Source organism: Vicia villosa, unplaced genomic scaffold, assembly GCF_029867415.1.
Source record: "Vicia villosa cultivar HV-30 ecotype Madison, WI unplaced genomic scaffold, Vvil1.0 ctg.000747F_1_1, whole genome shotgun sequence".
Lineage (NCBI taxonomy): Eukaryota > Viridiplantae > Streptophyta > Magnoliopsida > Fabales > Fabaceae > Vicia > Vicia villosa.
The window spans coordinates 580,046-597,968 of NW_026705336.1; the positions used below are offsets into that span (position 1 = coordinate 580,046).

Consider the following 17,923-nt stretch of genomic DNA (forward strand, 5'->3'; position numbering starts at 1 on the left):
ATGTCATTCCTTTAAATATCTAGTATAATGTCTTTAGGTAGTTAGAGAGAGATATGAAAATTTTGTTGTTTATTGTCAGTAGTTTCGATGGCTTTGGGTTGGTACAAGGTACATGAGTTTTGTTGGGGCTAACAACAATTTGACATTCATCATTTTGGCAATATTTAGAATTCTCGATGCAGTTTTTTTAAAGGCCTAACTTCTTCAGTTGAATAATGGGTGCTTTAGATCATAAGCCACTTTTTATAGTGAATTCAAGACAATTTGGTGGACAACTCCTTTTTCCATAGGGATTGGAAGGAGAACCTTTTAGTTGGCCTTGCAATTTTGGATGGATTCTCCTCGAGCTTTGTTGAGTTGTTCTTTTGGGTTTATTGTATGCTTTGGGGAGAGTATCTCCTGAAGGAGTGCTTTGGTGTTTTTTAAAGTAAGAATTTGGTAGTCAAAACTTTCATAAACATAGATTATATATCTCAAAATAATAAATTTATTATAGAAAATTAATTTTTTATTTTCTTTAGTTATTTTTTAAATATTTTAACTATTAATTTAATTAAAAATAAATAAAAAATTATGTTTGGGTAAATATTTAATACTCCCTACAATGTTTGAGATTCAGTTTACCTTTGAAAATTTATTTTTTGAATTCTCCACTTAAAATGTTAAAATTTTGTATCTTTTATCCCCTTAGTATACAAGTTATCACTATAATATGAGCGAGTTTTGTTTTACCCCGCAAAATCAGTGTTAAAATTGACAAAATAATCTTTATATTACAGGGGAAATCCAAAAATAATATCAAAAAATAATATATAAGGGATATCGTATATTTAACCATTTATGTTTTAAAGTTGAAAATCCAAAAATAATAATATTTAACTATTTATATTTTAAAGATATGCAAGAACCTTTGAGTAAATTTGGGTCCCACCCCCTTTACGATGACACATCTAGAACACCCACGTTTTTTATATTCATTTGTATTTAAATTCTAAAATGTTCTTATTTATCATCACATCTATATTCTGAATTTAATCATATTGTTTTTCTTTAATCCAATTAAAATGTAAGTGGAGTTTTTTTTAGTAGTGGAACGATTTGAAAGTTAGAAAACGTGTAAAATACCAAATATTCATCGTACTCTGCCAAAGTTTGTCTTGGGGCAGACGGTGAAAAAACACCCATATGTATATGCTCTAAGTACATGATTGGAACCGCTCTTTGATTATCGTATTTCTGGGCAATTAATTTCAGTTAATAATAGAGACTCACCATACAAACAGACTGTAAGATTAAACATATGGAAGCTTTGTTTCTTTGTCATACAATTTATATAAAGCTAACAACATTAATAGGCACGTGACGTGAGGTATAGACTTAAAGAACAGGCAGCACATGAAAAAAAACAAAAACAAGGGAGTGAAAAACTCTAATTCTCAGCAGATTTTGTACCAGCTATGCGTGAAAATAAACAAAATTAACAACTATGCTTTTCTTTATGTACAGAATGAATAGAAGAGAAATAAGGACCAAGGAGTTCTATTCTATCATAGTATAATTAATCAAATTAGATATTGTAATCCATCTAGAAAAGTTAAAATGAGATCCAAGGCTCACACAAATAATGAAACCCCAGAAAAAAATTTCCCAACTCACCATCTCTTTTTTTGATGATGGGATATAAATGATGATATGAAGGAATTAAATTTAGAAAAAACTAGGCCTACATTATTAACTTATCAGCTGTTATTTCCACTTTCTTAATTCCATTTCCTATGTCCTTTTCAGTGGGAAATGAAGCCACGCCAGAAAATAGAGTACCAGCATCTTCATGTGGAATGGCAGATTTATTTGCACCAACATATCCATTGCCATAATATGTATTCTCTTTGGCTGTCAGCAGCTTGGATTTAACCGCGTCGATGTGATCTGAATCTTCCTCCACATTTCGATAATCAATTGCAACAGAAGAATGCTTATCCAAGAAAGAAAAATCATTAGGTAGACCTGAAGAAGGACAAGACCCAGCCACACCAGTATCATCTTGATCCTGTGCATAGCCTGAAGTCTCTTCTAGAGGTCTTTCCATATCTACATCCACCAAATTGTTGACAGCATGAGAAATGGGCAAATAAGATGATTCAACAGCACTGCTAGAAATATCATTCGCAATATCAGTAGACTCAACGTCAATCATGCTTGTGTCCTCAGACTGATCTCTTTTAGCTTCTGAGTTCAATTCAACGGAAGACTCGTATTCATAGCTGGAAGAAACCTTCAACTCTGGACTAATATCAGATGGTGAAACCTCACAATCACTACTGCAAGTCAAAGCCTTATTATTTAGGAGGCACCCAGCTTGTTCAGTTTGGTCAGGTTCAACTTCCACTTCCACTGTTCGCTCTTCTACTGTCCCTGAAGATTCCACCTCCACCTCCACTTCCACTGTTCGCTCTTCTACTGTCCCTGAAGATTCTGTAGTTTGAATTTGAAGGCATGATGGTCGAGCATTACACCTGTCCAGGATAAAAATAAATAAAAGCATTACTCAGTCATTTCACTCGGAGTAATTGGCATACATTATTATAAAAAGTTTTATGGGTGATGCATCTTTCCCCAACTTCAATTACTATCGTAATCATTCTATTATCAAACATCAGATAATGCTAGGTGATTCAAATAAATAGAGATCTCAAAAGGTTGAAACTAACTTCTAAGTTTCAAGATTTAAGATCTCAACCAAAGATCAAAATCCAGAGCAAATGAAGTACACAATAGAATGCAAAACTAAACACGTAATCTTAAAGTATCTGATTAAATTAGTTAAAAGTTTAGAAAAATTGAATATCACCTACACAAAGGGTTTCACATGTAAACCAAAGGAAATTTTGACCAAATGCAATGAAAAGATTGAAAAGAAAACGAGAGAAGAACCTAATCTTTACACAATGATGGATTTAAAAGGTGGAGCCAGTGTTCAGCAGTTAGCTTTTTAACTTCCCGTATATCAGATGATCCAATCAAAGACGGGTTACTAGTCAGCAAAACCACTTAACAGACAAAGACGCTAAAATCTGTACTGACCACTAGACCGTGTGAAAAGAATCAGCTGTTTGGGTTTGGCCCAAAAGAACATAAATTAGGGCCCGTTTGTTTTGGCTTTAAATAAAAATGATTTTTATAGTGTTACCAAATTATGATTTTTGAAATACAACTTTTTGAAAAAATTATGATTTTGACTAAGTTTTGGTCTTCAATTATGTATGTTTATGTTATAAGATGTCAAAATTAATGTTTCATTTTAGAAAAAACGAATATAAAAAAACTTGTAATATTTTGAAAAACGGTTTTAGAAAATCTATTTTCGAAAATACAAAGAAAAAATCCATTTTTTTAAAGCTGAAACAAACTGGCCCTTAGTCTTTTGAGAAAAGGATTTTCGTATACAAATTCCAAGCCCAAGATCAATGTAATATTAAGTATAATGAGTAACCCTAATCAATCAAATGAAAAGATGTGATTCAATGGCAAATTGGCAATTGGTTCTCAACAGATTTTACTTATGTGAAAATTCAAATTACACTCAATGAGAGATGAGGTTAGCCTATAATCTAAAAGAAAACCATTCGGACAGCAGATAGTGCAAGACAGAAAGTATTATCGAATAATTTGTCAGAGAGATAGAGAGGGTGGGAGCATTAGCCTTTCAAAAGATGACATGAAGATACCTTCTATAAAGCAGCATGTATGCTCCCTGAGAAAGTACCTCCTCCAATTCCACACTTGCAACCTAAGAAAAGTATAACACAAATGAGGATACTGAAAGTTCAAGCTAAAGAGTATAAAGACCAAAAAGAAAATACTCAATTTTCATTGGGAGACAGAAATCTACCTTTGAGTCATCAATCCTATACCAATTTCCCTGGAAATCCTTGATGTAGCATATGTAATGACCAAAAAATGAAGCATTTAGCATATCGATATGGACTACAACAGCATATAACTTATAGATGTCAGATCCATCTCCAGCTTCACTCATATAAGGGCTAAGATTTAAAGTCTCAGGGAAGGCTACTCTCTTGTTTAGTTTTCCAAACCTCCCACTCTGCAAGTACACCCAAAAAAAACATGAGAAAGTTTGACAAAGAATAGTTCTCGTAGCCTTTTAGTTCCAAGCTTTTATGTATTAGCAGGAAGAATATGAAAGGCCAATTAAACATTATATTATTATAGTTATTAACAACAACGGAGCCTTATCCCACTAAGTGGGGTCGGCAAACATTATATTATTATAATCATATAATTATAATTATGCTGAATTAGTATAATTCATATCCCATGAAGTACAAAGAGGGAAGTACTAGAACTGATACTGCAGAAATCTAAAGTATAAACAACCTAAAGCATCTGACAACTTAGGTAGACAGTTTATAGATCAAACTACTCGTACCTGAAATCTTTTCAAGGCAATTGTAAGAATATTTGGAGCACATTTAACAGTAAGACGCTTCCATGCTTTTACATAGTCCTGACACCTGCCAAACAGTAGCAAACACATGTTTAAAGACGGAAAAATACGTCATCAAGAGCAAGTGTTTGAATTCTATTTTCATTCACAAATAAATTCCACCATTGAAAGTTCCAAACTGAAATAGTTATTATAATATGAAATTCTCATGATATCCTCTATATTCAATTAAAAAAGACCGGTTATTGGATGACTAAATAGGATAGGTAACCTTACCCCTCACATTTATACATATTTTCCCCATCAAGCCATTCTTTGACAGTAAACTGATCTAGACATTCCTCCAACGAGGCAGCATCTCCGTGAATTTCAACTGTCAAATCCATCATACTTTCATACTGATTTGATGTCTTCTCACACTTTGTGCAAATTACCTATTTGGTTACACATGAAAAAAACAGAACATTAAGATAGACGCAAAATCTGGAAACTGATAATCAGACTTTAAAATATCAAAGTTATACTCCCTCCGTTTCAAAATGAGTGTCGTTATAGAGGAAAGATTTTGTTTCAAAATGAATGTCATTCTCACTTTTCAATGTAAAAGTGATTGTTATTTTTACAATTATGTCCTTTAAATATTACTATGTACACAACTTCCAATACATTAATAAGGTTAATGTGGTAAAAGTACAATATTTTATAACAATATCATTACATTTCTTAATCTGTTTGCAAAAACCTTAAACGACATTCGTTTTGAAACAGAGGGAGTATCTAGTAAGTAAAAGATTATCCATGATGAAATTATAACTAGGAATGCTCAATAGGCCAAATCACATTAGAGCTTCAAGTTTATCCCAGACAGAAAGCCGAATATCATTCTCTTTCAGTCAAGGTGCAGCTTAATCCTGTCACCATCGGTGACAGGATTAAGCACCATTACAAGTAAAACAGAGTATTCCTTAATCCTTCATAAAGTATGTCATAAAATGTATTCCCTACTAAACTTGAAAGGCTTCTTCCATTGAATAAGTTATTATAATGTAAATCTCCTAAGTCCAACCTTAAATGGAATTATACACCATCATCAAATGTTAGCAGTTGGGCTAGAGTAACTTCTTAAGTTAAACGTAGAAAGGGAAAAAAAACTAAGCCAATTCCCTTTTGATAACCCCATGAGTGAGAACATAATCTTTAGCCTCTATATTTTATTATAGATCATGAAATGATAACAGCAAGGCATGCTTTCCAACAACAAACCAGATTAGATGTCTAACCTCAGATTGAAGGCGACCGCCAAAAATGTGTTGGATAATGGTTGTCTCCTGAAGGTTAGAAGGCACAACTTTTTCTCCGCCAAATTCATCAAGGCAAACAGATTGCATAGTATCAATTGAAAACCTAAAAAATATTGAGAGAAAAAAAAAATCACCTTTTACATCTTCCAAAACTATAATATGAAATATACAATCCTTCCAAGACAGTCAATATAGTTATGTACAATGCACTACAAAAAGTGATATGATATTATGCGACAAAAACAAACCTCATGAACTCGTGAGCATCCTCTTGTCTTCCATAACCTAAAGTACCACCAATATTAGGTAAACGAGAGAGAATATTCATTGGAGAAAATGCCTGTGAACTTAGTCTTGTTCTTTCAACATGATTTTCAAATTCACATAGAAAGCACCAATCATTATGATTGCCTGAAAAACCACCAACAACAAACATAAGCACGGGGATTAGTTAACGTCCAACAAGAACAAAAAAAACTCTAAATTATGACATTACATTCTTTTCGGTGGCCCTTCTCCAACAAGTGGGCAACAAGTGGCCTTGTGAATGAGAGACACTGAAGAACCACATTCGCAAAGCAACTACAAATAAAATAGAAGTAATTATTTCCACGTATCTTCATATCGCAATTAATAATCATATCATACAATAAAGCTAAAGCCTGGTGTGAGAATGGCAAACCTGTTTCCACAATTCAAGAGTCCACAAGGATGAAATCCTGGCTTGTCCCAGTTAAACAGTTTAACAAATTCATCATAAGGAAAAAGTACCTGAAAAGGACAGAATTTGTAATCTTGGTGTACGTTAGAGAAACCATACAAGACTTAACCCTGTAAACAAAAATAGACAAGTCACTAGGGAAAGGGAAGGCCTCTGGTGCCTTGATAACACCTTTTTGTTCAAGGGAGGCGTGCCTGTGGTGTTTTATTGATAACAATTAACAAAAAGAAAATTTTCTAATGCTCAATCGTCTAACTGCTAATCAAGATATTAAAAGTGGCAAATTGGGGAGAATATTAAAAAGAGTAGCTAGTTGTTTAGTCTTCAGGCTAATTAATGGCCAGCTATTTATATTTTAACTAATATAAAATGTTCATATTACCATTTTCAGTACAAACTACCTAATACGAAAATTAGTGATAAACATTCAAGGAATCAAATTTACTAACACATAAACGACACCCTGCACTTTCAACAACACGAAATAATCAAAACATAATAAGAACCTCTCAAAACTTCAAAAAAAAGAAACTTACATCTTTAGGCAGCTTGATTTGCCTCGAGCTTTTACCAACACCACCAGGCACCAGAGCAATCAAATTCGAGCCTTTACCCCCAGCACCAGAAGCCTTAAACCCGCCATTAGTAGCTCCGTTCTGAGCCGATTTGACACTTTTAGAACTTTTGCAATCCGCCCTGTGCCCGGATTTCCAATGCAACTGCTGACATACAGTTGAGCTGCAAAACCAACACAACACAACAAACACAACCAAACTAAATTCAGTTCCTTTGTACCTTTCTCTATTAAATTACCTAAACTACAAAAAAAAAAAACTATCTTTACAATTCCAATTCATAATCATAACAATCACTTAAACAAAAAAAAAAATCAAAACAATGAATTAAGAAAAGAACCATACCAATATCGAACAGTTTTACAAAGCGAACACCTTTTGGTAGCATGAGAAGAGCAAACAGCGCATACAGGTTCGACGGAGTTAACAGCGCTGGGCATTGAGGCAGATGAAGACGAAGAAGAATGATGATGATCCCCTTCGAAATTGGCGTCGACCTCAAAATACTTTGAAGCGGTGTTCTTCACCAAAGTGTGCAATCCAACAGCGATGACTAGAGCGGTGATTATGAATTGAAGGAACCAATTGAGATCCCACGATACACCGCCGATAACAAGCATCTACGTTGATGTGCGTTGATTTCTAGGGTTTTTCATTGATCACAAAAATCTAATTAGGGTTTTCTTGTTTTTCACTTTCCCCAAATCACAATCACAATCAAGGTTTGTTACTTTTTCTTCTGCTTTGTTTTCTACTACTAGTTTCTATTCTTCTTCTGTTCTATAAATTAGGGACACTCTTATTACTTCTTAATTATCATTAATCTATAAATTTGAGTGTATATATATTTATAAATCTATAAATATCATAATATTTATGATATTAATTAATCTATATCTAGAATCCAATCAAATTAAAAATATTACTAGAATCTAATCAAATTAATTTATGATATAATGATGATTTTAAAAATATTTTAATTAATATTTAGTTGGCATAATTTGATTGGAGACATGTGCAACAATAAATTGGTGATAGCATTTTTATAGGTTAACTAGTAACAAACCTGTGCATACGCACGGGTTCTGGTTTGGTACGCGCATTTGTTTACATAATATATTTATTTGGAATAAAAAACAAAATTTGAATCAAAATTTTTAAATCATAAATACCATTTTTTGTATATAAAAATATTTAGATCAATAATAGAATTTTTCCCGTATACAAGTATTATTTATGTTTAGGTATCATTTAGAAAAATATCTGAATCAAGAGTAAATTTTCGTATATAAAAATATTTAAGTTAATAATAGATTTTTTTTCCCGTATACTATTTTTTAATCAAAATTTTTTGATCAGAAATACCATTTTTTATATATAAAAATATTTAGATCATTAATAGATTTTTCTCATATACAAATATTATTTATGTTTAGGTATCGTTTACAAAATTATCTGAATCAATTGTAAATTTTCGTATATAAAAATATTTATATACTATTTTTTCTCATTAATAGATTTTTTCCATATAAAAATATTATTTATATTTAGGTTTCGTTTACATAAAAATATCTAGATCAATAAAAAAAAAATTTCCGTATAACTTTTTTGAATAAATTCTTTTTGGATCATAAATACCATTTTTCGTATATAAATGTATTTAGAATAATAATAGATTTTTCTAGTATACAAATATTATTTTTGTTTAGATATCATTTACAAAAGTATCTTAATCAATAAAATTTGATACTAATAGAATTTGACTATAAATAATAGTAATATGTTACAATTGAATAAGTAATACACTTATATATATTTCTCCTATTTACATTGATAACATATATTTGTGAAATGACATCAATAACAAATAATTTTTAAAATATTTAATTGTACAAACAGTATTTTAATTGTATAAACTTCATTAATGAAATATATTAATATAATAATATTTTGAATCATATAAATTAAAGTTAATGATAAGTGACACACATTTTTGTATTTTATCCAATAAAACACCTTTTCAAGTATGTTTTTAAGTTCATTTTAATTAAAATAATTTTTTTAAAACTAAAATTATTATTATTTTCCTAAAAAGTATTTTATTTTAAAATAAAAATTATTTCAAATTATATTTCTTTGTTATTAATATTCAATTACTAAAGTTAAACTTTAAAAATTAAATACTATTTTAAATGTAAATTAACTATTATTTAAAATGATCACAATAATATTTTTGTTAAAAAAATAATTTATTGGAATATTTTAATTAATAATTTATAAGAAATAATAATAATAAAGTAATAAGAAGTGAAAAGTGAAAAAGTAAAAAGTGAAAAGTGAAATGTGAAAAGGTGAAAAGTGAAAAAGTGAAAAGTGAATTGGAAAAAATTAGCAAAAGACATTTTTTGCCCTCAAATTATTAATTTAAACTAAGATAACACAAGGGTATTTTTGTACTTTACAGAACAATAATTTTTCTTATATTATAGATTTCAAAAATATCTCAACAAAAATCTATTTGATATATTTTATTCTTTTTGAATAGATATTTGATTTTTTTTACAAGTTTGAAAAGGAAAAAAAACAAAAAATTACACTCGAACATAAAATCTCACTATCATTATTTAGCAGGAAAGTGATGATTTTAGCAACAAATTCCGTAAATAATCGGTATGTTACACAAACATTTTTTCTCTGAGAGAATGAAATAGTTGAACTCGTCATTTTCTATATACAAACTCTTTAATGTTATGAAGAATCGCAACATAATGATGTCAAATATTAACACTCTGGGATAAGCTTGATAACATAATTGGAATCTGAATAGCATATCAGGTCTTTGATGTCAAGTTCCCGGGTCATCCGCAATCCATGATATAGCGTTATCAGCTCAACATGAAGGACGTTGTAATAACAAATATTACCCATAAAACTGCAAACCCAAGCACCATCAACTTTTCGAATTAATCCACGAAAACCCGAGACGTCTGGATTACCGAGGCTACTTCCATCAAGTATCAACCTTCAAAATCATATTACTATATTTGATTGCATTCCATTTAACCGTTCTTGTTGGATGAGACAAATTATGCTTAGAAAAACATTTAGCTAACAGATTCCCATAATTCATTGCGATGAGTTTCAAAATATAGGCAAATACCACTTCATTCGCAAGGCACGATTTGTTCCTAGCGCGCCACAACCACTAGAAAAAAACAAAAAATATAAAGCCACCATTGATGTCATGTCTAATCATATCATGTAAATCATTCCCTTGGAAGAATAAGGTGTCCAAGAAACCAATAAATTTCCAAAAGCGAGTAGCAAATTCACAGTCTCTCTTAAGCAGTGTAGAGTCGTCTTAGTGTCCTGAGTGCATGTAGGACATAGATTTGTCTGGAGCATACCATAATGACATAACATCAATCTCGTAGAAAGGAACTTATATAAAGACGTCTAAAAGAAGAATTTCACCTTCTTAGAAGCAGGAATATGCCACACCCATTTCTAAGAGTTATTATATGTTATATTCTGAACAAACTCAAGTCTGTTGAGTTAATCATAACCATCATGCGCAATATAGATACCATATAAATTGTCTGTCCATATCAACCTATCAGGCACCAGAGAATTCAAACAAATGGGAAGCGCTTCCAGGCAGTCACAAACAACCAAATGAATATTACTATATAATGAATTGAAGTTTCATTTCTCATCCAAGTAAAGATCATTTACTTGCATTTTCATGTCATGGATATTCATATAGAGAACATGCTCTACTAATTTCCCGACCCACACTACAACAAATAACACTTTTATAACGAAGCTTTCACCACGTAAGATAAAAAAACTGCAGGTACATGTGACTGGAGCGCCTTGTTTTTTTAAATAATAATAAATCAGTTACCTCATATTTAAATAAAACCGACATAAATATATGCTCAGGGTTTGAGATTCGATTCTCAGCTCCTTTTATTTAATGTTTTATATAGAATCTAAAAGGCGCCTTTATTTTTTTTAGATTTTACAATGTATATGTTACCTTGGTTTTCTATAACACCGAGATAAAAACTCTCTATTTTTTATTTTTTCTGCAACCAAAAAGGCACCTTTATTTTTTGTAGATTTTACGGGATGGTTTGTTACCTCAGTTTTTTAGATTATCCGAGACAAATACTATTTATCTTTTTAATTCCTTAAGTGTCTACCTAAATTAATTTTCAAGCTCTAACGAAAGAATACTTCTTCTCCAAGAAGTCATAGCGAACGAAAAAACTCTCTCACCGGTATGTTATTATTAATCTTGTTGTCACTATTATTATTGTTGTACTCCATTACTGTTGTTGTACTCCATTACTGTTGTTCTTGTTGTTGATGTTATTATTCATTACTATTGTTCTTGTTGTTTTCCATTACTGTTGTTCTTGTTCTCCATTACTGTTGTTCTTGTTCTTGCATGTTGTTATTGTTTAGAAGCATTACTTTGGGTTGTTTTAGGTTTTTAGTGTTTTGGATGGTTAACGTACAAACTGTCTCAATAATCAATGAATATGGGAAAGACTGAGACCTCTCCAAGATAATTTACTGTAAGTTATAATTTTTAAATATGAAGCATTTCCTTTATTTTTGTTTTAGATTTATTCAGATATCGTATAAGATGAAAGTTGATAGATTAGTGTGTATGAAACCATAAAATGAAACCCCTAAATTATTTGTAACATTAAGCTGACAAATAAGAAACCATAGAATAAAACTTTCATTAAGTAAAACTACAAAATGTAAATTTTTTATTAATCATATTTAAATCATATGGCTGACAGAAAGTTTGGCCAAGTATAATTTACTTCTTCATCATCATCATCATCATCAGAATCGATGATGATTGGCCTTTTCACCTTTCTTCTTCTTGATCTCCTCTTCCAGAGAGCTCTCATGGGTCTCGAAGGTTCGGTAGCAGCATGGTCTCTTTCAACGACTTGGACCTCTACATCCACTTCAAATTTTGTTCTCTTAACATTGGATGAAACACTCAATTTCTATTTTGGTTCTTTCATGACTTGAACATCTACTTTGATTTCTTTGGATAAAGTTTCAGCAGAAGTACTCATTTTGATTCTTCCTCTTCTCTGATTTCTCTGGATGAAGTTTTTTCGCTTTTATACTGATTCTTCTGATTCTTCCTCTTTTCTGATCTTTGGAATTCTAAAAGCCAAAAGATTACACGCATTTCAATTACTAATAATTCCTTCTAATTATTGCTTCTCTAATTCTTCACATTTTTTATCTTGGAAGTTGAAAAGATCTTCTAGTAGACTAGCTACCTTGAGCTGCTGAATGATTATATCTCTTTGTCTTTTCTTTTTCCCTTCTTTGATATTCCTTCCACCTCTTCTTACGCATAATTTGATGTAATTATATGTACATTGTAGGTTCCCAATGAATTGTGTCATTGATGTTATTCTTATTGTTGTTAATTTTGTTCTTGTTGTTGTTCTCCATTACTGTTCGTGTTGTTGTGGTTCTCCATCCAGTTATAAAAATGATAAAAATGCTGATGTTGGGAATCGAACCCATGTGCAGTTATCTTTACCCATCGGTGTTTTAATAATTGATGTGATAAGGGGTAGCTTTTCATGACAACCTACGTTACCTCGCTTCCGTATCTGACGTCAAACGCATTTTGCATCCGACGTTAGATGTGTTTTTTGTAGTAGTGTCAAACCAACTTAAAAACCAGAAAGATGAGTTCTGATCTCTCAATCTAAATTCAAAGCCATCTTTATGAGTAGAGAGAGCTTTCATAATTGCATTTCAATTAACTAATCTCGTTTTGTTTTACATGCTTAGGGATGCATGAAGCAAGTTCTTCGCTTTATTTTCGTAGAGAGATTTTTTCTTATCATCTTCATTCCAAGAAATTTTTACTTTTTCTTATTCTATATCATCGATTACCGTCTTATGAATGTAAGGATCATTCTCAACATCATCACACACTTTTTCTCCTTGTGCTTCAAGATGTGCTTGCATACAGATCTTTCAAAAATCATAATATTCACCACAGAACAAAGGATGCTTATTGTTACTACCACCGTCTCTAAAAACTGGATATACATAAGCCATCTTCTGGATCTTAGGAGCAACTTACTTTAACCTGGCTCTAATGTTAATTGTAAGTTTAGAGTGCATAACCTAAGAGGGTGGGTGAATTCGGTTTAAAAATGATTTTAGACATTTATGATACTTTTCGAATTTCTTGAAAATTTTCATAATTATGAATGATGAACGAATGATAAATAGAAAAGTAAAGTGCAACATAAATAAAGTGACACAGAGAATTACACTAGTTCCCCTTTCCAATCAAGGGTACATCTAGTCCCGTCACACCCGTGTGAGATATTTCCAATATTATTAGATCTTTGTACAAGCCTCACACCAAGACTTCTCCTACAATCTTCTAACGACAACAAAGAAGCACATCACTTCCTTGATTTCCAAAACACTAACAACAATGGTGAACTTTGAATCATCCCGATTCAAAGGACTTTTCCAAAAAATAGAAAAGCAACCTTTCCTATTTGCAACAACATGTAATAAGTACAACACTTTCTTACAGATAAAGAATTACCACATACTTAGTGAAAAATTACAAAAAAAATAGATAATTTTTAATCAGCAGACGTTGCATCAACTTTGATAATTTTAGTGTTTTTCTGATATATTGACAATTTCAATCTTCTCCTTCAATGAACAAATCAATAGAATATAAACATTTAAATGCTCAAAACTTTTTCACATGTGATTTGAAAATTATGCAGAAATTTTTTTGTCAAAATATTTACTGATACTTAAAACAGACAAAATTATTCATGAAGAAGGTGATTTTGAATTTGAAAAATTATTTTATTTATAATGAACCAAGTGCCTCTAAATAAAATCAGAAACAATGGTTGCAAAATTCTCATGATCAATTGCTATATTATGAAAATGTTTTATGATCATTAGAGGTGAAGAGGAGTTGCATTGGTTCAATATTTTTTCAAAACAAATAGAGGTAAATTGATTAACAAAAAGAGGGAAACCTATTTTCTTGTTATGCAATGTACAAAAGTTTTGAAAAATACACTAGGTAAACATATTTCCTCATGAGGGAACCCTTTTGAAAAATACACTAGGTAAATCAATTTTCTTATGAGAGAAACAGATTTACCTTCTCAATTTTCTCAAAAGTGGTTTTATAGAGAGGAATAAAACATATTTCCTCAAATAGGGAAATCGACTCCCCTAATAAAAAACACAAAATTTAACTAAGTTAAAATCCATTTTAAAAGTGAATCATGTAACAATATTTTGCCAAACTTTAGAAGGTATGAGATGAAAGTTGTGAGCACCTAATGCTTATAAATCATGAATTGAAACATTATACCTTATCATAAACACTTTTATCTTAAGATATCCTTTTGTCTTCATCAAAATCAAGTTAATATATCTTCTTCGCATTCCACCCTCCATTAAGGTGTTCTTATTAGAGTTTGACCTAACTCATCCTTATAAAACCGGTTGGTAAGGTGAGGAGTGTCCCTATATATATATATATATATATATATATATATATATTCTTTCAATGCTCTATCTCCAACCAACGTGGAACTTTAGAATCTTCCTAATAGTTCTCAATGCTAATTCTACAGGAGTGCCAACATACTATCTTCATTAACGATGATAAGCTCATAGCTTACATCCAGAAACCTCCGTACAAAGTGCATTCCCCAAATCTTCCTGCAAATTCGTTTCCTACTGGTTGTGACAATGCAATAAATATCTGCTCGTATTTTCACAAGACCGGCCACACCATTGACATCTTCTTCAAGAAACATGGTCTTCATTCGTATCTTAAGAAGACGAACCTTGCTCAAGCATCAACAATTGAAGACAATATTCAGGAGAAAATTGAAGATTATTCATCCACCAATGTTCCAGTTAACTTCATTACTGATCAACAAAATAAAATCATTGCTCTCATCATCCAGGCCTGGCCTCAACAATAAGCTTACACTCATCAAATAAACACAACTATGAGCGAACCTTCAGGCATTCCTAAACTTTGTCTTTCCTTGCATTTTCCTAATATTCATTGTAAACCAACCCCAACACGTCTCCAAGGAACTCTTAGGATTGTAAGATATTTGAAGACTTCCCCAGCAACTGGCCTATTATTTAATTGTAAATATTTGAATAATAAAGATTCTGTATTTTATTTTCATTGTGTGATGTAAGAAGGCTGCACTAATTTAACTATCATTGCTAATAAACTGTACTTAGAATAATCTTAATGCACATGCTTGCTTTGATTTCAGTCACATTTTACCTCTTAATGCACATGCTTGCTGGTCTACTCTCACTCTCTCTCCTCTTTAATACTACTTGTTTTGTTTCAGTTATCTTGTGTCCACTGATTGCTTTTGACTCCTAAGGTAAAGAGATTCCTCAGATCTGCAATGTAAGATTGATTTTCTTTTTATGCATTCCATGTGTTTGATTTTACTACCAAGTGTACCCAGTTTTAGTTCTTGCATTTTGTTTTTGAATGTGTTGTGAATGTCTTATATTTTTGTGCTTCTTTGTGATATGATGAAATTTGATTTCATTGTTTTCTATTAGGATCAATCATCTAATTTTGTTAATATTTTTGCAATCGTTAAAATATGTATTATTTTATGTATTTCTAGGTGCTATGGTATTGAACTTGAGATCAAAAGTTATTTAAATAAGTGAGGTTTGTTTCAATGTGGCCAGAAGATGTTGAAAAACAGTTCAACATAGAAAAACCAGGAATGGATCAAGATGTGTTGGAAGAAGTAACAATCTTTGAAGAACCAGTTATAGCTGATTTTCAAAGACTCATGGAGCTTACAAACTATACAGATAAAGGGTCATCTCACTTAGCTCGTCTCATGAAACATTGGGAGTATAAGCAAGAAAATGCAGTTCGTCTTCTTCGAGAAGAGCTCGACAACCTTAGCAAACAAAGGGAGGAGGTTGAGCTTATAAAGGAGGAAAGTTACGGTGGAGACCAACGTGTGGTTTTGATATTGGATGATGATGTTCAAAACAAGAGAGTTGAAATTGAGGCTGAGTATGAAACTGTAGGTTACTGGAAACATCGGGCGATCGATTTGGAAAGACGGTTAGAGGCGAGTATTGGGAGAGAGGAGATATTAAAGGAAAAGTTGCAAGAAAATGTAGAGACTATTAAAAGAGAATCCTCACCTGTGGAGGGAGTCTCACAGATTCTTAAGAGAGAAGAAACTTTCCTACATTTTATACTTCAAAATGCACCTCTTGTTATTGGTCATCAGGTATATTACATCAAGTTGAGTTTATTTCTTCTGTTATGTGCACTCTATGAAGCATGGCACTGACACTGACACGTCTTTTTTCAGAGGTGTCGGTGCTACAGGTTGCATTGCATCTCAATTGTTGTAGTTTTAGTCGATACATCATTTGGAATGCTAAATTTGTGTTTGCAATTGTAATGAATTCCAGGATAAAGAGTTGCGCTATCGTTTTCTCTATAATCATTTTCCAAGTTTAAAAGAGGAGGTAATGATTCTTGTTTCGCAAAGCTATAGGATTGAGTTGCATTATGATTTTAACTTAGATGAAAGGGTGCATAACATTTATACTGAAACTTCTTTAGAATACAGTTTTCTTTCATCTTCATGATTTACTTTACTTGCTCATATACTTGCAGGACATCATCGGAAAAACGGGGGAAGAAATTTTTTCGGGTTCGGGTGTGAAGGAATCTGAAGATTTTAAGAGAGAAGTAATGGAGAAAGGATTTCCTGCAAAAAGGGAAATAACTTTTGAGACAGAACTATTTGGATCAAAGACATTTTTGATGTATGTAGAACCTGTGTTTAGCAAGGCAGGTGAAACAATTGGAGTAAACTATATTGGAATGCAAGTAACAGATCAGGTAAAAATTGTTGTTTTGGTTTTTGAATGCACTTGCATGTCTTAAAGTTTAGGTCGCGCTTAACTCAGTCCTTATAAAACCGATTTATAAGACGAGGGCGGACTTCCCCCACTTATAGACACATTTACATTCCATTGCAGGTGTTAAAAAGAGAAAGAATGGCAAAGCTAAGGGAAGAAATTGCAGTTCAGAAAGCAATGGAAACAGAACTTAATAAAACCATTCACATCACAGGTTTGTTTAGTCATTCAAGCCAAATCTTGATGTATGAATTTAAGCATTACATTTTTATTTGCTTATAGTATTCTTGTTCCCTTGTTATAGAGGAGACAATGAGAGCAAAACAATTGCTGGCAACAATGTCTCTAGAGATAAGATCTCCAATTTCTAGTGTTGTTGACATGGCTAAAATTCTTACTACAACAAAACTTGATAGGGAGCAAAAACAGGTATTGGATGCAATAATATCTTCAGGAGATTTGGTTCTTCAACTAATTAATGATTTACTTGATCTTTCCAAGGTTGATCTAGGTTAGGAATCTCCTATAACATTTCTTGTTATCTTATTCTAATACTGCTTTTAAGATTAATTAACCTCTAAATTATTTCAACAATTTTTTTATCAGTTTTTAGTTTATAACTATGTTAGCTTAATTTTATTACTGTTTGAGATAGATGAAATTGCCTTGAATCTATGATTGTCATTTGTCACATTATATTTTGATATAGATGCATGGTTTATTTTATTTAAGAGTTTGTTATATAGATTAATGACAGTTTTAAGTTAACTATTGAGAATGAATAATTTATGCTAAAAGCTCAAAAACATGATCAAATTAGCATTTTAAGTGATTTTGGTCTTCTACTCTTCTTCATGCT

The 17,923-nt window shown here is 31.6% G+C and overlaps 2 protein-coding genes across 2 annotated transcripts; one reads left to right on the top strand and one right to left on the bottom strand.

The window, feature by feature from the left end:
- Positions 1–1,176: 1,176 nt before the first annotated feature.
- Positions 1,177–7,851, bottom strand: LOC131630922 (ubiquitin carboxyl-terminal hydrolase 18-like). Its single transcript, XM_058901668.1, has 11 exons — positions 7,411–7,851; positions 7,027–7,228; positions 6,452–6,540; positions 6,266–6,351; positions 6,018–6,180; positions 5,749–5,872; positions 4,745–4,902; positions 4,451–4,535; positions 3,893–4,105; positions 3,729–3,790; positions 1,177–2,516 (listed from the first exon to the last, which is right to left on the bottom strand). Exons 1-11 carry the CDS (start codon positions 7,683–7,685, stop codon positions 1,724–1,726), a joined length of 2,250 nt encoding a protein of 749 aa, XP_058757651.1. The 5' UTR covers positions 7,686–7,851; the 3' UTR covers positions 1,177–1,723.
- Positions 7,852–15,475: 7,624 nt separating this feature from the next.
- On the top strand, positions 15,476–17,580 carry LOC131630900 (histidine kinase 5-like). Its single transcript, XM_058901641.1, has 6 exons — positions 15,476–15,562; positions 15,792–16,421; positions 16,609–16,665; positions 16,817–17,044; positions 17,185–17,278; positions 17,369–17,580. The coding sequence occupies exons 2-6, from the start codon at positions 15,849–15,851 to the stop codon at positions 17,578–17,580; spliced, it is 1,164 nt and encodes a 387-aa protein (XP_058757624.1). The 5' UTR covers positions 15,476–15,562; positions 15,792–15,848.
- Positions 17,581–17,923: the final 343 nt, after the last annotated feature.